Source organism: Anopheles moucheti, chromosome 3 (assembly GCF_943734755.1).
Source record: "Anopheles moucheti chromosome 3, idAnoMoucSN_F20_07, whole genome shotgun sequence".
NCBI lineage: Eukaryota > Metazoa > Arthropoda > Insecta > Diptera > Culicidae > Anopheles > Anopheles moucheti.
This window is the reverse complement of record NC_069141.1, coordinates 50,880,498-50,906,378: the sequence shown is the minus strand read 5'-3', so window position 1 is coordinate 50,906,378 and position 25,881 is coordinate 50,880,498. Positions and strand designations below refer to the sequence as shown.

Genomic DNA, 25,881 nt, shown 5'->3' with positions numbered 1-25,881 from the left:
GCTGACAGGCACCGCGCTTACTACACACTCGCACCCGCCTGAACGTAAAATTCGAAAAATAAATCGCACATTTCTTCCGCCACGGTTTCGTTGTTTGCTGGTGTGTATTTTTCCTTCGTCAAACTGCCGTGGCTCACCCACGACAGCAGGGCGCCCAAAACAACCCCTTTAACTTACCCCTAGCTCCGTTCTCCCTCCTAACTTCCCTGCCTGCTGCTTCCAGCAGCTTGCAGCACACACTGTTATCTCTGTTGCTCTCTCGTGCACACGCGTTGTCGCCCTGCCCTCAATCTGGTACGATCTGGTAAGGCGGTTTTCGAGCATCGAGATTTGTCGCCGGACTGGAATCCCGTCAGACTCAATCCGGACGACGCCCGACCAGCTCGTCTTCTGTCCGTGGCTCGTGCGTGCGTGTGCATGCGTGTGAGTGTGTGTGAGAGCGTATGGCGCATTCTGGCAAAGAAAACCCAGCATCAGCTTAAACGCCACTGCACTCAGATCGCAATCGTTCGCAAAACTTGGTTCACACTAGTGGTGTGCACCAAACGCCCACTACCACCACCACCACCAGCTTCAGCACCGAACCCCTCCTTCGGGTAGTAGCCGAGCCGAGTTTTGATAAATAATTTGCTCCTCCAGTCCGTCGTAATGAATTTAATTTGTTACTTACTTATTTAATTAATAAAGCCTAATTAATAAGCGTGAGAAGTGTGCTGGCGCGGCGCCGAGCGCCACTGAGGTGTGCGTGTGTATGTGTGTTAAAGTGTTTGTGTATATTTATATGTTTGTGATCGAAACCTGAGCTACTAGGCTGAGTGTGTCGCGTGCGTACAGTGTATTTAGCTTTTTTATGCTGGCATCAATTGTTCACTGCAAGTGTTATTGTTTTTAACTTTGTCGGTTAGTTTGCACGTCGCGTTTTTTGTTCACATTAGCTGTACGCATCGAACGGGAAACGAGATGCTCAGGAAAGTTTGTGCGTCTTGATCGGTACTGTGATACGGATAGCGCCGATAGAATAGTGATCCAATTCCAACGACTTTAACCTTTTGGAATGTGATGCAGCAGCTGCAAAGTTTCGTTTCAACTGTACACCTGTGGATTTTGAACAGGAAAATTCGTTACCGAACAACCGTCACTCCGAAACGTATATTTTCCTGGCCTACTGCGTATTAGGCGACAGCAACATAGAGCTTCTAGTGCAGTTTAAGTATACGAGTGTAATCAGAGTTGTATTTGTAGTAGAATCGAATCGGAAGGTGGCTAACTACGGACAAGGATACTAGAGGTGCTTCCGTTTAGACAGAACACAGAACGGCTCCTTAAAAAGCTGCAAAAACAGTGCACAATGTGTTCAACAGCGGGAAACTCCATTGTCACCGTCTGGGATTGTTCTCATTCATGCTAATCAACGATTTCCATCGCTGGACACACAAACGGTCAAGCTGTCGGCGCTATCGATACGTAACTTCTCAGCAAATATGCTGAACAATCTCAACGCAGCCGGATTGGGTGGTGAGTTTACATGAGTAAAAGATTTCAGTGTGTGCTCAATGGTCATTGTTTGCTTTGTAATAGTTGTACTCAGTAGCATGCAAATATCTGTGTGATCCTGTTTCATTGTATCAAATCTTTAACAACCAATACTAATTAATTGACTTAGTTGATTAATTGATAAAAAACAGTACTCGTAGTGTGGCTGGTTGGAGCATTATTAAGGTGATATTTCAGTAAAGAACTTCTATTGATTGAAATACATTTGTTCAAGCAAACTTTTTTCTGCCAAGAATAAATTCTTTAATTTTCCCCAGGATAAGCCGTTGGCAATTAGGCAAAAGCGGTATAAAAATATTAAATTCTAAAACTTCTTTAAACTTCAATTATATACAACTTCAAACCACATATTAAACACTTTGACATATGTTCAAATCGAACAAACAATAATTAAACTAATATTCCCCACGGCAGACAGTGCCGTCTGGATACAAACCACAGTGACGTTTATTAAAATTAAGTTCATCTGTGAACTAAATTCAATTTAAACGAACCAATGGATGATGTTATTTGTTTTGTTCTATTCGATTATGAAAAAAAAATGTAGCAATTGCTACTGATATTCACATAATTTTTTTTTTCGATTTTTCATAAAAATAGGATTAGACGAAGCAAATTTAAGCATCCAGCAATAATACTACAAAAAAATGTCTACACATCAGAATTAATTTCCCTAGTATAGAATTTGCTTTGGCAAAGCGTAGGATTATGACTTACCAATGTAGCGTTTACCTCTAATAAAATAAATGAAGCTTTATCGGTAGATGATAACAAATTTTTAAATGTAAATCTTCAAAGGTAGCTTAACTTAATTATAGTTTATTGTACGTTTATCTCGTCCATCACATAAATATAACGAGAGTAGTTTTAAGATGCAATACAAAATGTTTGTCAGAAAATACTGATCTCTCTTCTGTTGTCGTTGTCGAATGTATTTCGAAGTAATTCATTATTACGTACTGTACATACTCCTTCAATAAATTTTATTATAACGTCGAAATCATTCAAGATGTTTTCCCTTTAACTTTAACTAATCGTGATTTTTATTTTGCGTAGGCTCAAAGGTCTGTATGGGATTTGATAGTGAGCTTTTTTGACAAAAGCGGTCACTAACTGAAGTGAAATCTTTTTTTTTTCTTCTATGAGCAATTCTATGCCAATCAACAAGCAAACGACATACAATGTAATGAACAGTCTTAGTTATTTTGCCATCACTGTGCATTTTAAAGATCAGTCAGTCTGGTTCTCACACGGGTCCTTTGTCTTGGTGAACAAAGAAGTTGCGCGTTAGGTATGCCGTTGTCTTTTCATCGTAACGTAGGCATGATCAAGAACAGATAAAACCATAACTAACACAATTAACGTGGAGTGGATTCGATAGGCAATAAAAAATCAATATTCGTATTAATTTAACGTTTTTCATACATTTGTTTGCTGTTCATCACCAGGAGTTAAAACGCGTATTTTATTTAGTCCTATACTAATGTATTGACATTAGTCATTGACTAATATTTCCAGCGAGGAATGGAAGCAAAGGAGCGCAAAATTACAAAATTTATCGGATCACTTAATTCAAATGCCAGCGTTTAACACTAACCTACACAAACTCGATCATTTGTTTAGCGATAGTAATCGTTACGCTAGGAAGCTAATCCAACATGCAATACCTTTGTCGCAATATCACCGTATGATAAATTAAATTCTCACCTCATAAAGTCCGCACAAATGTGTGGCCGATGTGGAATACGCGTGCTGCACTAGCACCAGTCCGCGAAACCATCGAAAATGCGCACACATCGCGAAATCGGCCCCGAACCCCAACAGCACATACCGTGGCGTTCTAGCTTCGTTTCAACATAACGCTCAGATACGCATAATTTATGACACATTAGTGTCCATGCATTATGCACCACACTACTGCACACACGGGACAACAACAAAGCAGGAAAGAACCATCAGCTTGTACGATGGGAATGGTGATGCACAAAAAAGGTGCTTAATCGAGATCATTAGGTCTACCAACGTGGATCGGAAGGGTGGTCCCTGCGTGTGGTGCTCCAATCGAACTCTCAAACTGCACGCTTCATTACATACACCGGAGCGCACAGCGCGGAGGTCTCAATGGACCCGCGTCGAAGAGTGCCCTTTATAACTGCTCTTGTGCATCTTTCGCAGCGGTTGCATTAAGCGTTGTGTAAATTTGTGTTCATAAAATTGATAATTAATGGTATCGCAATTAAACGTGGTAAACAATTGAAATTATGATCGTTTAATTGAAGCGCCATAATTGAATACGGTGCCATGGTGGAATTTAAAAGTGTACCATCAGTCCGACTGCATTGCAGATTTTTACTATCCTTTTAGTGCCTGCATGGTTAATGCAGCTGTAGTATTTCCAATATCACAAAATGGGAAGATTTTCAGATTACTCTACAATAACAGTGTTTTTTTTTTTTTTGATAATGTTATTCTTTATTTCCCTTTTGACTTTTCTTATAAAACTTAAATCGCTTAAAAACCTTATTATGCGATAAAGGCATGTAATAAAAATTGATTTTATTTTTAAGAAAATCGATAAAATTGCTACCACAAAAAATAACTTTGCGAAGAAGCAAAAGAAGCGTGCTATAAAATTAGTTTTTATTCCCTACGTTGTATACTTAAACTACATCATCCCATTTTCTAGTCGAATTATTGAATGGGACGTTTCTACTGAAAAATTCTAAACATTCCGATTCCGAAGCACACATTTCGATCCATTTGCAGCATTACACGGAATTGCCTCCAGTGAGCGGACATTTAGATATGAAACGTCCTTTCACGCGTACACGGGAACATCCTTGCCACGGCTCGTCCATTTCGTCCTATCATCAAGATCCCCAAAATCGTTCCCCATGCCTGCAGCATCAGTATTCGTCGTCGGCACCACTAAAAGACGGTGACAATGGAGCAGAATCGAGAATGAAATGGTGATAATGTTTAATTTAATTTTATTAAAACCTATTTACACGCGCGCTCGAGCGCCCGGAGTCAGTGCCGACGAGATGGGAGTGCCCAAGCCCCACGATTGAACACGATCTCTGCTCTGCACGTCTCACTGTGCCTGTGTAACTGTGCATATTATGATCCGAATGGGAAGCGATGGTGGTTGAGTTTGGTTCTGCTGGTTGTACGTGTCGTTGCCTCCAAGTCTACGGAACGATGTTGTCGCGTACCATGCTACTATCGATCGACATGGATTGGATGCGATTGCTTCCAGCACGACCGTTCGCTCCGGTCGTAAAAAACCCCCATTTTGTCGCATTTTCCATACCGCCCGCTGACTCTCCACCACACTTACCGGCGTACCGTGCCTGAAGGACTTGAAATCGATTTTTCGATGAATTGTGGCAAATTGCACTTCATCGCAGGCGTAAAACAGAAGTGTTCGCCGTAGTCAAACGAGCAGCTTCCCTTTCAGCAGCGGACTCATCATTCGGTTTTCGCTACCCCGCACGAAACGGAAATCGGCAAAGTGCATTAGTTTCGTGCAAAAATGTCAAAGCTTACACACATTAGTGCCACTTTGCAATTCATTAGTGTACGTGTAGTGTGAGCAGTTCGCTGTGACAAGTAACACAAACGGGATAAAGGTTCTGTTTAAAGCTAGTGTGTTCGTTTTTACTGCAAAATTTGCTCTCTACCTTACTTAAACTAAGTGTTTGCATAGAAGAAGACCACTTTTTTACGTTAATGCATCGTATACCGAGGCGATCTTGTTGTTATTTTTTTGGGATTTACTTCACCAACCACAGATGACGGTCGACCTTTAAATATTCATTACTCCTTATGTTTCCTTCGGACAACAACGCACCACACGAAAAAACGCACCACAAAGAAAGAACCAGTTTGCGTTCCAGCACCCAACAAGAACACCCTTGCTGACGCGGTGTGCTTTCATACATTTTTCTTCACATTAATTATATCGATCCATGCGCGCTGGTGATGATGAAAGGTGGCAAGATTTTGCGCCTGCTCTTGTCCCCTTTTGCGGGCAGTCTGGGTGGCGTCGGGACAGCGTTTCGCATTCTCGCAGCATCCCTGTCAGAACGGTGCTGGTAGTCCTGGTAACTGGTGTTTGTTGTCATGGTTTCTCATTTACGTGCGATAGACGGCAACGATTTCACGCAACCCGAACGAACAACAACACCAGACGCACCCGGGAAGGCCTTCATAATTCAAAATGAAATAGACCCTTGGGAGCCGTCAGTGGGTCGAGGTTGATGGAAGTTGATCGTAGGGGTCACGGATAGGGGAATTGAAGTGGCAGGATTTTTCAAGCTTCTTCAGTATATTGACTGGCTGGTGCACACGAGTTTAGGGTTAGATTAGTGATTAAATGACCTTCCCAAGTTTGGTCGAAGCTGGTTACGTGGTTTGTCCACAGAGGGGTGTACTTTAACTTATTTAACCTCGTTACATGCTGATATGTAGTAATTTTCGCTTAAAGAATGTCAATGCCATGGGACACGAAACATATCTAAAACAAATTTTTCTTACTTTAATATGTTTGATTACTTACTTTGATGCATATGTGAAGGTCGAGGATAACACGTTAAAAATTTTGATTTGATGTTGCTTCCTGGTATTAATAACATACTCAGCACATACATACATAGCATACTCATTGCACATAATCGTGACATACTGGACATCAGCGTGATGTTTTTGGCTCATGAAGTTTATTGTAACGTGTTATTGCTATCTGATAACGAATGAAAACTAAGTAAGAGCCTTGCGATTTAAGCAGTAAATACGACTGTTGTGTATGTAACACATGATATCAAATTTGAAATCACTTCTGTGGGATTTTGGATGTGAAAATCATTGGGATTCTGTCACTAAAACAACGAATTCAAAGCAAATAAATTCTGAGATTAATTTCATACATTCGATTTCATTCACTCATTTCATACGTTTAATATGAAGACATACATTTGGAAAAAAAACTGCAGACTATTTTTAATTACTACGGAAGGTTCTAAACGAAACCTAATTGCTCATCGTTACGTATCCATTTCTACGAGTACCGTAAGACTTCAAAAGAAATTTTAGTATTCGTTCTAGAATCTTGTCGAACTGTTTATAAGAATCTTTTCTTAACATATATCTTTTATAATTTACGACGATCTCAAGCTCGGAATTGATCCGAAATTTAAATATGACGGACTCTAAACGATTCCTAAAGTAACATTGTTTCGATTCTGGCTGCTGAGGCCATCCGAACCAATGCAGGACATACTATTCGGCTACGGATAAATAAAGAAAGTAAAAAATGACAGACCTATAACTATTGAGGGTGTTTTGCCGACAAATAAGGAGAAGTACAGTCTTCTAGATCACTATTCGGCAACTTTAGTCGCATTATTTTTGGTACCATACCATTATACCATACCATACCATCATTACAGAATCGTGCAAGCGAATAAGATAAAACCTGACATAGATAGTGAAACGCAAAAAACTTTACGGTATCGCGTGAACTGGATAAGGAATCGCTTGCACAATTTAGTGAATGCCAATTCTGACAGGCAGTTTACGCACATGCGGATTCAAGAGCTGAGATTTAATTTAAAAGGTTTTATGAAATTTTAAACAAATGACGTGCAGGTTAAAAATTAAAAACAATATTAAATAATGATAAATATTTGTATTTAGGTTTTATAAAATATAATCGTCAAAAATTTCGTTTTATCTCTCAACACTTGAATCCGCATATGCGTAAACTGCCTGGCAGAATTGGCATTCACTAAATTATGCAAGCGATTCCATATCTAGTTCAAGTTTTATCTTATTCGCTTGCGCGATTCCATAAGTTAGGCATGCCATATCCTATCGATTGCCAAACCCTTTAACATATCCTTTAAAATATCCCTTTTTACACCGTAACAACTTTTTGGAAAATATGACTATAAGAACTTAAACGTTTTGCAGTACTAATTGAAGTTTAGGAGACATTTCTTTATCGATTCCACCACTATATCAACAATATAAAAACAATTCTTTGCATGATTTTTATTTAATGCGCATTCTCCAATCGCTTGCTATCAATCTAAAGCCATTTTCATCGAATCAAACATGTTTTGTCAACACCAAACTTTGTTCCCGGTTTTTTTTAATCACACAAACAGAAAAGTAAAAGTGTGAAGTAGAGCTATATTAGCGTCCGTGTTTATCAACCGTCCTAAAATAACTCCACGCTATAGTTCGCCGCATTGATACAATAAAAATAGCTATAAATCTTCACACTAGCCCCAAAGCCGCTAATTCGAACCGTGTCACTTTCCATTCAAAAACTAATGCATCAATCAATACTCCGATTCATCTTACGGCCGTTGCTAAACATCTTCTCCAAACACGCAGACGTTTAACATCATCATAAAAGCGTAGCAATCAAAACCTAATAACTCATTACGCTGCGTGTGGTTCGTACGCATGAATGAACATTTTTTCGCTCCCGTTTTTTCCACTCTGGCCGATAGATCCGATTCCGCATTGACGCATTCCACAGATACGTTACGGTGAAATAAGCACGGGAAGATGCAGGAACGCAACGCCATCAGTGTGGTACGGTGTGGAGTAACTCCCCGCACTAATCGACCACATAAAAGAAAACAGTGGCGATCGTTTTGTGCGCTGCTTGTTAAAAGTATCAACTCTATGGTGAAGATCGCTTCGTGCAGAGAAAACAGCTCGAACCCATCCGCTGGGCTGGTGTCGATTCTTCATCGATGCACTGCTTTTTACACGTTAGTGGCATCGAAGCGAGATTCTTGCTGGCAAGACCCTTGCACACGGTCGGGAATGCCTCATGCGGGGGGGGCTTACAGGCAAAGCGTGGCTGCCCAGAAGCGTTAGTCGAAGGTGCCACTTTGCTTCTTGTATTTATTTCTCAAGTTTCCATAGTTTCGTGCTGGTTCATCTCGAGAATTCAGTGTGCAGTATTTCTACATCTCCTACCCCCCGTACCACATATCTCCATCTGCCATCAGCATGCCTGATCTGATCCGCCGGAGTCAATCTCCCAAGTTTTCTGGCCGAACTTTCATGTCCGATCCGCATCCGGTGCGGTGCGGTGTGTAGAAGGCTAACGGCAAGGGGGCGCTCACATGCGCTGACAAACTGCACCACAAAAACGGTAGCCAAAATCGTATAGATGTGTTAAAATTAACACCTGCATATGAAGAGTAGCATAAAAGTGTTTCTGATACGTGTCTTCCACGAGTAAGCCCCACCGGCTCTGCCGGGACCATAGCAGGCTACGATGGAACGGGAGACACAAGGCAAGGACAAACGAGCAGGAGTGGGATGAAGAAAAAAGAAATACACACACCCGCTCTCACAAAACTGTCAGAATGGATCGAAATGGATTTGTACGATCCACCAGCGTTGGCTCCATCCGTTCAACTGTCAACAGGGTGTGATGAGATGTGACATGAGTCGGTTTGAAAACTGTTTCACGGGGCTACCGGGTAAAATTGTTGCTCCAACCGTCAGCCGTCCGCCACAGGGACCCTGACGTGAACGGTGTAAAGCCGATGACAGTGTTGGCATTCACCAGACTACCAGTTGCCCAGGGTATGCCCGGGCATGCTGAAAAAACGAGATCACAAGTACTTGCTGGAAGATTTCGGTGAGCTCATGCTTGTTTGTTTGAATCCTTGTGTAGATCGGGTGCATATGTAAAGCTTTAAAAGCAATGCACTGCCGAAAAGAAAGAAATAATCGAATGTTGGGTGGGGGATGAGTGTAAAGGTTTTAACAAGCGACATTTAAAAACATTATGTTATTATACCGTTCATTTTCGCAAAAGAATACGTATCAGTAGTTGTGTTATGTGTGCTCTTGGAATTTAATTGTATTTTGTATTAATTCCCTTACACAATTCTGATAAAAGTTTAGAAACCCAATTAACAATTGCATAAGGTCAATCAAAGTCTAAGGAAATTACTCTACTTTTAATAATTCTTATCCGTTTTACTGAGACGCGTATTGAATTAGTTGAGTAAATTAAGTCCATTGAAGTTAAATGAAGAGACATATAATGTACAGCGATGTATAAAAGGAAATACATAAGGAACACCATTAAACCTGTTATTCATTTTTAAAGTACATTATCAATTAAATAAGCTTAAATTAGTATTTATTTTTAACTACAATCAATCTAACAAGTGTAATTTTTAGATGTCCAATGTCAGCTGACTTCATGAGACATAGGCCTTCATGTGCATATTTTTGTACCTCAATTTATAAATCGTTTTCCTTCACTTTTGGAAAAATTTCGATAATTTTCGATAAACAATAGTAACTAGAATTATTAATACACATGACATGGTATTGGTTAATCGTTTAAAATGCATCATATGCTCGTGTACAATCATTCCGGATATAATTTAGAAATTAAAAAGCCATCTACTCCTCCATTCCCAATTTTCTACATTTATGGTGAATATTTTATTGTTCTTTTATATAAGGTCTATCCTGTTGTAATTGTCGCTGTGCATATAATTGTTGATCAAAGCATGACAGTAATTCAGTGCAATCGAGTAATGGTTAACAGTTTACCATTTCTACCCATCCGCAGGTCCGAAGGAATGCGATCTGCCGAAGTCGGGCCTCACATCCCTGCACGGTGCGACCGGATTCGGCCAGGTACCCAATGCCACCAACGCCGACAGCAACGGCAACCGGTTGCACGTCAACAGTGGCCCCGGTGGTAATGCCGGTGGTGCTGGCGGCGGTACCGGTGGCGCAGGTGGCGGTTCCGGTGCCGGGTCCCTGTGTGAACCGCACAACATCCACCAGGATCAGGTAAATGTAGCTATGCGGGGGGGAACTCCAAGCGTCCAACGTTTCCGGTCGGATCTGCCAAAGCATCCGACCGCCATTGCCCGAAAGGTGAACGACTTTGCTTACTCTCCACCAGAATGCTGACAAACATGGCGCAAAACAGAAACGGCACCGAACACGCTTCACACCGGCGCAGCTGAACGAGCTGGAACGTTGCTTCTCCAAGACGCACTACCCGGACATCTTCATGCGTGAGGAGATCGCCATGCGGATCGGTCTCACCGAGTCACGAGTGCAGGTGAGTTTTGCTGGTTGTGGATGAAGTTTGTTTTCTTGCCACTCCCTCCGGTACACGAAGGAACTTTAGAACGCGAGACGGTTCGCCCTAATGGAATGTCATGAAACCCTCCGAGTCATGCAGGGTTGGCGTTAGTACACAATGACAACGCTGACTGTGGGGCCATAAGGCGAAGTTCTCACACCCTATTTGCCATCGCTGATTATTTACATAAATCACTTTTCTCGTGCAGGGTGTGAACGGAAAAATGGGAGAAAGCTCCATGAAGGCTCCAGAAAGTGGTCCAGAGCTAGGTGGACGAGTTTTGGTAAAATTAAAAATCCATTGCCCATTGGGACATTAAGAGGTTGTTTGCAGTAACGTTGTAGTTGATGCCTTTGTACTGCTTACATTGTCATTGCATATGATTCAACAAGGTGTCTTTAATTCCCTATCCCGATTCGAATTCAACGCGAGCTTTAAGATAACGAACGGAGGCTTCAGGAAGGCTTCCCGGAATATTCCCTAAATTCCTTCCGGCTTAACTTATTGATCACATTGTGTAACTTTGCATAACTATGCGACTCGACAAATCCTGGACGAATGCAATAAATTGCTAGATATAGTTGCAGATTCCAACGTCATCCCTCTGCCAAGAAATGCCGACGACAGACGAATGTTTTACACATGTAACTACGCCACAGCCTACTACACCACCCGTACCGGCAAAAGCGTACTGGAATGTACAGCCTTTGGTTCACTAATTAACAATTAAATCGACCAAATGAATCACTTACCTAATCCGTTTTCCCAAGCAACCAAGGAACCGCTTCTTACACCGAAAACGTCTCCATTACTGTGAGTGTTAGGGAGCATTTCTTGGGGAGCCAACGGAAAGGGGTAATTATTTAGCCCAGTTTCCATTTACATAAACATGAATCATGAGACCTGTTTGGCCATCTTTTACGGGACGATCGATTTAGTAACCGCCCCTCAATCTCTGCCTAATGATTGTCTGAGGAAATGTGTCCCTTACACCGAAAACCCACATCTGCCGATTGTCGTCAAGGCATGTCCCGTCCGTAAGGCTGATATCTGACACATGTTAACTAACGTGTTGGACAGTTGAGATTCAAGATTTGCTTAACCTCACTTCCCTTTTGGTTGGTAGGTGAACCCCCAATCATCGATTAGCATAGAAGAGTAACAAATCGGTCCATGTTTTTCTTAACATGATATCCTTTTGATTTCCTGGCAAAGGTTTGAAACGTCATTAAGCCTTGTGTATCAAGTGTCTAAAGCACTGTAAGCTTTATTTTAGTGTTTTGGCAAGACAAGAATGGGGTTGAATCGAATACCTTCATATTTTACATTGACGAGACAAGCTTTTCGGAAACATAGACACATTGCTATAATACAATTGGCCATATCTGTTTTGAACTCCTAAAAATATATTTCTTATCGATAATAATGTATTAGTGTAGTTGTGTTGCAATTAATTGTTGAATTTAACATGTTATTTTATCGATTTATATACCTCAATTTAAAGTGTCTAGACATTTTATGAAAAATATAAAACTGATATTGATTCTAGGCGAAAAATATGGATGTTCCATTCTCTGGAATACATACTTCTACCAGATATTTTTCCAAAAAGCTAATCCTCCAAACGAACCTTTAGATCCCCTTGTCATCCCATAAATCAATCATGGAGCTATAACTTTATACGAAAAACTTTAAACAATCTGATCACGTCCTCATTGCTTAACTCGGGCTCGGTGCATGTGTATTTGATTCCCGCACAAAAGTGTGGCTCCCTATATTCCCTTCCATTTGGGGTTGGAAGGAAACCAACCACGCACCAACTTTTTGATCCTCTCTGCACGGGAAATCCACCGGCAAATAACCACCCAACTGGGCGATTGCAAAAATTCCACAGCAGCATAAAACGCTTCCCAGCACAGCCCGGATAAAGTGTTTTCAAGGTTATTGCAGCGGCTTAGCACGGGATCATGCAGATTGTGGTTTGCTTCTGAAGACCACCCTGATGACAGTCTCCGGTGTGCTGGACTGGCACGCATATGAACGCGCACGGTAAACGTGTGCCATAAAAGAAGATTTTATATTCACTTCACTCGCATCCCTGAATACGACCCTATCGATTTGATTGCAACTCGAGATGTGGGCAATAGGTAGCGTTTCCCTCCATTTGTCGATTGATCTGCACCATCTTGGATCGTTTCGCAAATGGGCAGACCGATGGAACGAACGAACTTTTCACTAATCACAGCAATAATAAAGTGCCGTACCCGACGGTCCGATCCTTTAGCAAACTCTCCCGGCCGGTTTGCGGGTGGAGCAGTTGCGTACGAGAGCCGCAAACGAAACCGCATGAACATAAATTCCACAACTTTACGCTTCCCTTTACTAATGGACTCGTGCTTGTGGCTATAACCACTACGCAATAGCACAGCATGGTTTGATCCGTACCTTATTTCCTCCCCGCCTGAAACTCTGCTCCAGCGGTCTCGCAATGTTGTGCGTAGCGTAAGCAAAGGAAAGGCCCGACCGGCAGCATTGTTTTTCCATTAAAATATTTCAACTCTTGCGTTGATGTTAAGCCCAATAGTTACCCACTCCGTCCGACCACTATTGGCTCTCCGTTTTGTGGGTTGCCAAAACTTTGCTCTAAGGTCTGGCGTTTCGTTCGTCTGTTTCGTTTCCAAGTGTGGGTTTCCTTTAACTAACCAACAAAACCACTATGTGTCGTGCACTGAGGATACTTTTTGCTTGCGAAACATCTCATTTTACCACAAGAATCAAATCATTCCACACACACACACAACCGGTCCCTTATTTCGTTCGGAGAAAGCATTCACCGCGGCGAAAGTAGTCCCAAGATAGAGCAAAAAATTAAAGGAAGACGAAGATGTTACCATCACTAGAACGATTCCCCTACAGCACACCCAATCTGTTCCACCGTTGGGAATAAAGGAGGAAGAATTTTATTCGTTTTTTATTATATCATTATGAGTTTATAGGTTTGCTTTTATAGCATTACGCCCAAATCCAATGGAACTAGTGACGGTATTCGCTTGTAAGCACCACGATCGACCGATGCGAAGCATTTATTCGCTGCCACATGGACATGGACCGGGGCGATTTGTTTGATGTTTTGATTGCTCCAAATGTGGCCAAGTTCGGTCTCACACAAAACACCACGAGAATGACCAAAACGATAGAGCAATCGATATGAGTCTTTTGTTTTTTTCTTCCTCTGTTCCACCAACCACCGGGCAATGGGTGGAATGAATTAATTCGAACCAATTTCATCCCAAACGCCCTGCTGCCGAAGCGACTCCTGCAGCAAGTCACGTTATCGAATGGAGAGAGAAAAAAAGGCATTCAGCAACACGGGAGAAAGATGTTACGTTGGGATTACTTTCCCATTTTTCAATTGTGACCAAACCAATTAAAGGATTTGCGTTTCCCGTCGCAATCAGCACTGTGCCGCACTGCTGCCGTCGCCAGGGGACAACGTACTTTTGATCTCTCATTTCCCCCATTACATTGTAGTGTTATTGCGTGCGATCAAATTGTGCTGTAATGATCCATAAATTTGAGACACGGATGTGTAGTGACACTATTGAGTGTAGACGGGCAGAGCGAACACGGACAGTAGCTAAATTAATCCTTTAGGTGTATGATCATTTTGTACACTTGTGCGAAACATAGTTAGGCAACAGTATGAAACCTCTACACGGCAATGATCGTACACCGTACGCTTAACATTGTACTTGATAACATGAACCACTATTTACTTCTATTGTTCGCAAATTTTAGTGTTTTTCTAACATTATTTTTTAGCAATACGGCCAATCTGTTCTACATACTAAACCTATTACACTGAAGAATAACGCCATGAGATGGCCATTTTTTAGTGCAAAATTGTTTTTTTTATTATCGTTAGAACGGCCAGGCCGTATATCTAGTGCAAAATTGGTATTATTAGCACAAATAGTATATCCCGATGGAGCGAATCCAATGAATAGTTAATCGTTATTCGGTCTGGTACTTCGAATGTTGGAGATTTAATAACATCTGGATTGCTCCTATATAGTCAAAACAAGGGTAATATAGTATAACTGTGAGATAAAAGTCGTTAATCTCCGAAAAAGTCAATACATATGCCCTTTACCTATACAAACTAATTGGTTATGTATTTAAAGGAAACAGCCAAGATGTCCAGAATTAAAAGAACATTTATTATCAACTACTCACTGTTATTAACTTTTTGTTATGAATTTAAAACCATGGTGGATTATTTGCATGACTCGTTTCCCAATACAGCGTGAAAGTTGACCATGGGCAGATTTGAAAATGTGCCAAATGTTTATTCTATTAAACTATCCCAATTCAAATGGTTTGGATGAGTTTGAATAACTTACAGCTGAATCCTGCTCCGCTTGACGAGCGAGAGCGAGTTGGCCGAGAAGGGCCGAGATTTGAACCTAGACCGATGGCGCTTGTTGTGTGTTGAGTTGTGCGTTACCGACTTTGCCATTGCACTGGCCAACATTCGGTTCGCTTGGATGCTCTATATAATAATAATAATAATAAGTCTATATAATAAGTCGATCAATATGCACTGCTTTAATACTCAAACACCTTCAACTTAGTAAAGCTTTGTTGAAGAAAGAATTTTCAATTTTATGAAAATACAAAAAAAAACATTGTTTTCTTAGTTCACGGTATTTTTTTATTGGAGAATCTCATTCACTATTTTGTGTTTTGTAGTTTACTACATTTGTATTACGTTCAACTTCCCCTTGAGTACCACTACCGAAGGAAACATGTATGCAACATCACATCCAACCAACACGAAGAATATACAAACAGCGGGGATGTTTGGAAGCGATTTATGACCAACAGAAAACCCCCAAGCGAAGCACAGCCAACCACCACGGCGCCGCATGCAAATAAAGGATCCGTCGTTGATCTCCGACGGGGGTCAACCAGCAAAAGCCGACCGGCTAAATCGTGAGAAATGATAGTGTACTCTTGGCGAATGGCGGAGTTTTGCAGCCCGGACGTCGGGAACGGATGGTTTTGAATTTCCTTATTTTTTTTTGTTGGTTATATTTTTACTTCTCACACGTCCTGATTTGCGAATTGCTCGTCTACACGGTCACCGCTCTATTTGTTAGAGCTACCCGCAGCACGGTGGAGCCGTGCCAGCACGGTTTTCTTTCGGTGAGGCTTCTGCCAATGGTGGGTCCTTATCATTCAAACCGACCAGTGAGGCCGTGTTTTTATGTTTTTGCTTAACAAAAAAAAATGCCTCCATCCTGTTGGCCATAGCCACAACGCGCATGGCTAGTGAGTATGGTGGAGGTGTGTGTGTGTGTGTGTGTGTGTGTGTGTGTGTGTGTGTGTGTGTGTGTGTGTGTGTGTGTGTGTGTGTGTGTGTGTGTGTGGCATTAGTTGTTGTTCCCCAAATCCCCACAATGTCAATTTATATGCGGAAATAATTCCTGCTCTTAATCCTCGGGCTGCCGACCCCGTGAGCAGGGCAGGCTTCTGAAATCCCTGTGCATAAATAAATTCCTCCCAGTGTAAACCATTCAAGCTGAACCGTGCGGATAGCTCCACGTAGATTAAAGACGCTTTACGTTTTGCCTGAGTTTACAGCGTGAAACTTATGTAAATATTGCGAGCAGCTTTAATGAAGTATTTGACCAAACTATTAATGAATCCAATTTGTAAATATTGATCAGTTTTCATAGGAAACTATTTTTTTATTAATAAGTATAACCGAAAATTAACACATACAAGTGAGCCAACTGGTCACTGTATCTGTGCCACAACAAAACATGTTTCATACACCTCTGTCTCGTAGAGAGGTCATTGTACGGTGGTTAATCAACCGATCCCAAAAATTCAAACCGCACTGCTGTCATTCCGTCGTACAAACCCGTCTGAATTCAGCCAAACCAGCCTAGGCTAGTGTAGGCGACGGAGGGACTCTAAAGTGACGACGCGAAGGGAAAAAAACACACCCCATCCCACAACAACAAAGGGACTCCTTAGCCTCAAACTGGCCAGAGCTCATACCGACTCGGCACGGTGGAATTCGTAAGGGAGAATCTCGTCGGTCTGTAATCGGATCGTCAGCCACCGATTCCAAATGTGGTCGATATGATATTCGATCCCGGCAATACCCGATGGGCGAATAAAAATGGGCCCCCTTTGATGGATAAGGGCCCCGAAGTTGGTGGCAGACAATCACTGGGCCGGACGAAACCCGTTTGGGTGTGTGGTTTTACCGATAGTGGTCAGTCTGCTGTCTGATTCCGAAGTGTCGTTATGTTCTCGCCCGGCGTGTTTTGGGTTTTGTTGCTGGTTTCACGCAAATATCAGGTGAATACCACTGGCGAATCGTTTCGTATTTGTATCGAGCCGTTGTTTCGGTAGCGAAACAGTTTAATAAAGTTTCATATCTATGAATAGTGAACCATTACGAGTTTAGATTTATTATTTTTTTCCTTTATTAAACAAAAGATTGTTGGATTGTTTTTGTACTGTTGAGAGTCATTATTGTCTAAATTAATTTTGAATGAAAAGGACAAAATAATGGGTTTTAGAAATATTATTTCAATACGAAATGTTATGACATAAATAATTTGCTGCATAAACTGATCATACATTAACAAACGGGTTCCTCATGTAGTGTATTTATTACGAACAAATATTTTTCTACTTTTTCTAATTTATCGGACCAAAAACCAAAAAAGGTGCCATTTCTGGCTTTCTGTCTGGTTCTTTCTGGCTTTATTTATCCGTAGCTGGATAGTCAGTCCGGCGTAAGGAGGATTGGTCCGGGTGGGATTTTGGATCGATCCTGCCGTGTGAAGACCGGCGTCGCTACCATCATGAAACCGAGCTGCTCAACAAATATTTGTACATTTAAAAAATAGAAGAGGCAACAGAATCTGTTTTTTCTAATAAGTTAGGTGAATCATCAGGGCATAAATTCGTCTTTACATTTTCCGTACTCATATAATTAATTAAAATCGTCATAAAATTTTATATTTTCTCTGATTTTTTTAAGATAGCCAAATTGGAATAGCAACACTATCCTTTGTTGTAATACTGAAATTTAAATTAGGGAGAATGAGATTTGAAGAATTAAAAATGAGAAATAACATTTCTATCACCAACATGAAACATTCGCAAAATCACTGCATCGCACAGGCAGTCCCCGAGATACGCTATTAGAGTGGACCGCTATAACCCGGGGAAAATTCCGCGTAACTCAAATTTCCGCATAAGTCGATTCTTGGTCCAATTACCTTTATACTTCAAAGTCATAGGGTCCGGGGATTTTTAGAAAGATTACATTAATATAAGTAAAAAAACCATTGTTTTATATTACAAAAATGTTTATTTCCACCAAATTTTCACCTTTCTGCTTAGATTTTGTGCTATAAACCTGCTCACCTGTCAAATTTCCAAAAACCGCATATCTCCGAATCCGAGTATAAAAGGAACCGCGTATCTCGGGGACTGCCTGTACTGCCCTAAAGGCAAACAATAAATTAACAAATATGAGAAATGAAATATGTTTAATATCATAAGAGGAAACAACATCTCATGTTTTATTTACCGAAAGCATGTCGTCGATTCATTAAGGTTTTGTTTTATCTTCGGATGATTTTTTTTCCATGGCATCCTTACATCCATAAGTCCTTTGTAGGATGGATCCCCCGTGTTGAACATAAGAAGCTCCTGAATATTATGGTTTCTAATTCTTAACTAAATACTATTGGCCAACATCAAAAGTCCATTACATTGAAGGCATTACGCAAATTCTATATCTAACCAAAGTATAGTAATTTTTCAAAATTCAGCACTAAGTGACAGAAAAGAAGAATGACAGGAACCAAAATTCTCGTTATGCGAAATTTTGATTTGTTCAACCTCGATTTGTTCGAAAATTCGTTAAAAGAGTTACTTTGCATGAGATTGTTTTAGCTGTATAACGGAGCTGGAATATCAAAATGTTTCATATCATATCTCTCATACTAAATCTCCTGATCAAAGTAGTCATGACACGTGATTGAAGTGGCTCCTAATTAAAAAGGCCGATGATGCTTGCGCTTCCGTGTCTCGGCTTATCTGGGCCTTGTCCGTACAAATTGAATGGTCCCCACTACGATGATAAACTCCACACGGGACAGGTGTTGTTGCGCATTAAAGCCAAAATGGAAGGTTCGTTTTTTACCATGTTCAAATCAGCACAAATCTGTCGAAGATTAACCTTGTCCTTACAGCATAATATCAATCCCCCTAACCATTTCGCTTGTTGCACGCGCCATAAAACACGTCCAACTAAACGCACCACGACGTGGGTGGCTGAGCGTGTGCCACCGTGCGAAACCACCTCGATAATACGGGACACGTGGCGAAATTTAATAAAAACAGCAAATAAACAGAAAATAGATTTGTTTTCGGTGCGGAACTCGCTGCAATTGACAAGTTGTCCACCTGTTATTTTGTGCCCGCTGTGCGTAGGATGAATTCTTGTTCCGCGCGTGTGTCTTTTTTCCGTTGTTGTAAATTCCTTAAAATGGTTCAATGGTTATGCAGCCCTACCCGGCTAGGATGACAATTTGAGACGCCTTAAAATTACTTCACAACGATAAAAAGGAAGCACAATGTGTTTATTTGTGTATCTATCTGCATCCTCCAACGCATTTTACAATTATTGTTTGTTCGTCTATAAAATGCCTTACCTTTTCTTCAATCGATACCGCGTAAATGACTAAACTTTCCCGAAAGCCCCCTTTTCGGAAAATCGGTAAACACACCCGATGTAAAGAAGCAAATTCGAAACTGGTGTTACGATTTTAATAAATAATAGCAAACCCGCACCGACTGACACCGAATGCGGTCGTACAAGGAAAACAACTCTAAATCACGCTCCGCCGTACACCGATTCGGGTAACACATCGCCTGATACTATCCTCCACATGGTACGGGATGCGGTCCAACGGGTGGAAATTAGCCGTGAAACTGATGACGACCGAACGAGGAGGGTGACGATATGAAGGGATAATGCTAGCGAGAGCTGCGGTGCTAGGAATCGAATCAAAAAGTCATCCTCCCATTTACACCGCCACTGTATTACTTTCACTTTCCTCCGCACTTTCCGTCGTGTTTCGAGGCTCTGCTCATCCCGATCAGAGCAAAATAGTCACAAAAAAGTCTCACACAACTGGAACAAGCACACAGATAGGGAAAGCCTTTCTTCCCAAAGGACATGGCGCGTCTGTTCCCGGGCCACGGCGTGGCCATGGTGGTTGTAAGAAGAGAGCAAGTGGCAAAGATTTTCCCAGCATGATAAATAGTGCGGCTAGTAATGTGCTATTAATCCCGAATAGATTTAGCACGAAGGAAAAGATTTATTCCATGACTTCGTGCGCATCGACCCTTTGCCGCGACCCTACCGACCATCCATATGGACAACGCTGTGCGGGTAGGGTTGTATCACCGTTGTCTGTCTGTCGCGCAAGTCATTGCCAGCGGTAGGTGCTGGTTGATTGCTGAAATAGGAACAGTGGGTGAAGTAGTTTAGATTTGATGGTTAACTTCGCAGGATTCCGAACACACTTTATGGCCAAATTCCGCTAATATAACTAATTTACTAAATTTAAAACAAACATAGGAAGAAGAATTCCACTACCTATGAAAGTATTGAAAACATTAAAATTTTTGTAATCAATACTCAATTAGGTGCAACTTTTTTTAATGGCTTTTTTTTTAAACCTTTTTAAATCTTAGAACCTCAACTGAATATAAAATTTTAAACATCAAAATTAAACCAAACCGTAAAACCATTCTGCTTATACCACTGTGCATCAACGGGAAACAACGACTAGTTCATTATTTACTAGTCAGGATATTTGTACGAGCCCAAAAATAAACAGGCTACAAATTCCTTTCCCAAAACCTACACCCCCCCACACCCCCACACCCACACACACAAACATACATACCCCTTGGATCCCACCTCCCGAGCATTATCATTGCATTGTGTCCATTTTCCGCTGCTTGTCCCTTTTCTGCCCTGGGTTAATGTGTCTGCTCCTGTGGTGACAGGGGGCGTTGAACGTTTTTCCCGCTGAGCCACCACGGTGATGGGACGGTCCGATCGGCTCGTCGGTGGCATGGGGCAGGGTGTTGATGAGGGTTGCTGTTGGAAACGACAGCGATTCCCTAATGCTTGGCCGGGTCGCACGTGAAGGGGGAAAATGTTATTTCGCCCGCCGTGCCACAAATCCTACCCGAAGTGTAAGGTAATGAAAGTGTAATAAAAGTATTATTGAGGCGTACGATTTATTGTTTATTTATTAATAACATGCAAATTGAAAACATTCGGGCGGGTTTACCGATAACGAACCGAATGCGCTGTACACATACACGAGACGCACACGGACACACATTGAATAGCAATCGATTTCGTGCATAGCGATGGTCGTTTTGGTTCACTACAGATAAATTTCGATATTGGTAATGCAATGGAGTGCTAAAGCTTTTATATTACCATACCGTTTTAAGTATGGGCCGATCGAATAATAATGTATACTATCTTTCTTTTCCTATAGCTAATATTTATTTAATTCGAATGTTCATAACTTCATCATGTTGCAATAATTGTGTTATCTATTTTAAAAAGGTTACTAAAAGCATGATTATCTCTAGCACGATATGTTTGTAGAATACACTGGTGATCAGTTACATAAAGGATGATTTACGATAGTAAAGGTACCAAACGAAACCCAGAAGTTTTTAGTTGTTTTACTTTTAATTATCATTTATTATTTCATGTTCGTAAATTGAAATTTTAAATTGAATCTAAGTTTAATTAAATCAAAAAAATGTAAATAAATGCGAAAAAGAAACTAAAATTTTGCAGATTTTTATTCAGTTTTGCATTAATTTGCTTATTTTTTTAACTTATGAGGGCTATTCGTCATATTGTCGGTCAGTATATGGGTTGAGGGGCGTACGAATTTCTCAGACATTTCCACCTTGTAATGTGCCACATCCCGGACATAATAGGCTGATCTCTCCTTTTCTATAATATTTAAAATTAATAAACTACAACCATCATTGGTGCACCAGGATATAAAACTGTGTTATTTTTGAAAAGAATAAATGGGTTTGTTTCATTAAATTGCGCGTGAGGTTTCACAGCCTTACTTCAAAGGCCACGACTGCATTAATTATAACCCAAGTTACTGTCAAACTGTTTTATAAATCACACTTTTTCTATTAGCTCTGCGAGGTGGAAATTCGTAAAACGGAAGGATGATCTGTCAATGATCCTATCTACCTAAATGCACTTAATTATAAAACAGACATTCGTTAAACTCCTGCCAGAGGAGGGAACCCAGAACAATGCGAATTTTGCATAACGCTCACCGCAATGCACTACCATTTATGCAAACAGCTCAAGTAAATTAAAACAAGCAGTCAATTGTTTTCAAATCCCCGCCTCCCGGTGGCTGCCATTTTCCCTGCAACGTAAGAAAGCATCCGTGTGCTACAGTATTCTAATTTTCCCACCGTCATCGTTCGTACATTACGCACGCCGAACAAAATCATCAAGAAGTTTCACATCTTCCGCGCCCGGTATCACCCGGCGCGACTTGTGCAGCACCAGCCCCGGCCTTAGAAACACTTCCTGTGTTCTAAGCCATTCACGGCCATCATCATCGTAAAACATTTGGCGGCAAACCGTACTGCGTTACCTGCGATGGTGCCCCGTGTGGGAATGGCAAGCTTTTAATCTGGTTTAATTCATGCGAGGATTAGTGGCATGAAACTTTCAGGAAAATTGATAATAAATACATTCACAGCAAACCTGAGGATGGTTTACGTGCGAGCGCAACGCTTTTGACGCACGGGGATTTTCGCAAGACCCTATCAACAAATCTAAGACAAACCATGACATGGCCCAAGGTACGGCAAGAAGGTTCCGCTCGTATCATACCGGCATCGTGGAGCCAGTGCGAGCAATGCCTGACAGTCATCTTGCCTTTGCTAGCCTTGTCCCGAATCCATTATTCCATGGTGTTGACTTCTTCAGAAACGTCTCCATTTTCCGTGAGTGGCAACGGAGAAAAGCGAAAGTGGAAGTTTTCTTGCAAGATTTCCCATCGTGCTAGTATCGTCATTGTTTCGAGCCGAAGCTTCCAGCCTTTGTTTCTTAGCTAATGAATTGTATGCTGAGATACGTTTGTCAATCGTCTTTGCAATCGTCCATGCGGGGAAAAGGCAGACGCGGTGAAGTTTTCGAGGGAAAATACGATACTTTCATCAACCTCAACAACACATGCGCACCACACTTTAAACGGAACGGATTTCCCAGCCCAGCACGAGTGGGTTCCCGTTTGCCATCGAGGCGTGCAACAGTGAAAGGCTTTCAGCATGAATTGTGTCGTGCGAAATGACGGATTGTCTCAGTCGGTGATGGAGTTGTGCCGAAGATGCCATTTCGAGCCACCAGGCCGTCACAAGCATCATAAAACTCTGCACTCGTGATGATCCACTTCCGCGCAAGGACAGGATCCGGCACCGTATCTGCCATTTTCTAAACTTCGGAAAATCGGAAACCAATCAATCAATTATCGTCAATTACCGTGCGCCTCCATCAAAATCTGAAGTGCGTCCATTTCTTGGGTACAACTGTGCAGCCCAAGAGCCATATCCGCCATGCGAGATCACTCCACCGGTAGCGAGTGTTTCTGTGCTTGCTCTGGAGAACTGCATTAATTTTAAAATCCATTAAAAAGCTTTATCCCGTGAGAGGGTTTTATGGTTTTATGCAAATAAAGAGTTTTAACATACGCGTCTCGTTGAAGCCTAGCATACCGAATCGGCGTAAGATTTGTTTCATTTCTTGTTTATGAATGTATCGAATTCATCCATCATCATTGATTTTAACTAATTTCAATAACAATCACCGTCTGTTGCTTGAAATGTGAAGTTAGACGGGCTTCTTCATTTTCTATTATTCTTCTGGTTAACAATTTGATGGTTATGTGTTATTCACGATTTTTTCTATACATTCTTACATTTTTAATGCTATGCTTTAATAGCAGGCATATTTCAAAACGAAGATAATTTATTTTTACCACAGCAATGATTCTTGATACTTGATTTGGGTAACATTTTTGGTAGTTTCAACTTTTTCAACGAACTTTATAATAACAAAAGGCAAATTGTTCTCCACTACAGTGATAGTAGCGTGATAGTTAAAACCGTGGCATCATTTTACGAACTGGCTCGCAACATAAACCAACAAAATACTCTTTCAAGAATGCAGTCAGCATCGCTGAACAACGCTACTGTATTCCTTCATACCGCGAAAACATTCAGCCAAAGCTGGTTACTTGTTTAACACCACCACTAACAATCAACAAAAATGCTTTTGATGTTCACCGACCGACATACCGTTGGTAGCAGAATTTCAAAACAGAAATCTAAACAACACGAGTTGTAACATGTCCACTCTAACAATGACCCCCAAAACCGTCCATCGGTTGTACACATTTTTTTAAAATTTGTTTGTATCAGCTTATACGCTGTCAGGATTTGAAGATACATAACGCACCGGTTTTGTAGCTCGTTTGTTTTTTATTTAACAAGTATGGTAACTCTCTTCAGGAGGTCATTGTCTGCCATTTCTGACTTTTCTGTACTCTATTCAATCCTTCGTACTTGATAACGATTGAGATGGTTTTTTTTATCAATCTATTTTTATTATTGATATTAATTCTATTTATTTATTGATCATGTGCAAACAAAGAATCCATCAAAAACAACTCATGTACTTGTACAATAAACAGAAAATCTTTAAAACATTTAGAAACTGTTGCCCAATTTATCAACCAAATAAATCCTTACCAATTTCTTGAAATTCATGTTACTGTTTTTTGAAAAACGTTCAAGAAAATGGAAAAAAGGATATTTCATGGTGCCTTGTTTCTTAGTATCTTTCTTGTACACAATAACAACAACAAAAACTGGTTACACTAATAAATTATTCTACGTAAAAAGAGACGAACATTAAGGGCCCGAATTTTCAAATTTCGAAACAAAAACTCCTCTGTAACTCTTGCTCGGTACATTGTGGCAAATAAAACCGTTGGATGTTTTGCGAAATGGATCGAATATTTCGCTACACATTAAACTGAACTCAAGTGTACTTCGGTTAAATGCCGGCAAAATTGGCATTCTGGCAGCCCACGGTTGCATGAACGATTTCGGACGAACCCTTCCGACGGTCAAAGCATCTTATCGTCGCTATGGTAACGCTTCAAACTTCTGCCTCAATTGAGCGAGTGGTGGAAAACTGAAGGTATCAAAACGGGGAGCTTGTGCAGCTGTATTAGTGCTCCAGAGTGCCGATACCAACACATCGATCTAGAAAAGCGTGTTTTCCCCCTATCCGAGTAGCCCCTTTTTGGGGGGGGGGGATGATGGAGTACAAGTAGAAGGATGGAGTTAAGATCAGCTAGAAAGAGAGCGAGTGGTAATCACGGTCCTGGAAGAGGCAGCAGTTTTCCAGCTTTCGCCATTTTGGTAAATCCACACCCCCACGGCAATGCTTCAGTATCGAGTGGCGTTTTCGCTTGTGCGACTGCCACTGTGGCAGCATCGCAGGGAAAGAGAGCTCAGGAAACGTAGAACGAATTTTTCAGAAGCATGCGCGCGGGGCATTCACATTGATTCGTGCTGTGCTGTAGTTTTTCCATCTTTCAACACCGTTCTCGCCTTCAAGGCAGATTTCTTACAATACTTTGTTTCTCCTTTTTTTCCACAACTTTTACTGAGGGTAGAAAAGAACTTTTTCGGTCTTCTTTTCTTGAGAAGATTGAGATTTTCGTTTCTTCTGCCGTTGGCATTGTGTCGTTAGTTAGGATCTAAAACACAACCCGGAAACTTTATTACTACTTTCACCGTGTTTGGCGTTCGTATCTGTCTTTGTTGTTGTGCCAAGAAACTTTTGTTCAAATCAATTAAAAAATAATTCAATTTTATAAGAAGCATGTTTTAAACTAGCAATCAATATATTATCGCTAACAGACAATTCAATTTAGTCGTATGTGTTATATAAATGATGTTATATTTTTTTATATTTTGATTCATAT

General features: G+C 41.0%; 1 protein-coding gene across 1 annotated transcript in view; it reads left to right on the top strand.

The window, feature by feature from the left end:
• Positions 1-1,481: 1,481 nt before the first annotated feature.
• Positions 1,482-25,881, top strand: part of LOC128303435 (homeobox protein orthopedia) — a 35,496-nt gene continuing 11,096 nt past the window's right edge. The window contains exons 1-3 of the mRNA XM_053040382.1: positions 1,482-1,515; positions 10,178-10,404; positions 10,520-10,681. Of these exons, the coding sequence (XP_052896342.1) occupies positions 1,482-1,515; positions 10,178-10,404; positions 10,520-10,681 (423 nt within the window). The remainder of the gene's footprint in view (positions 1,516-10,177; positions 10,405-10,519; positions 10,682-25,881) is intronic.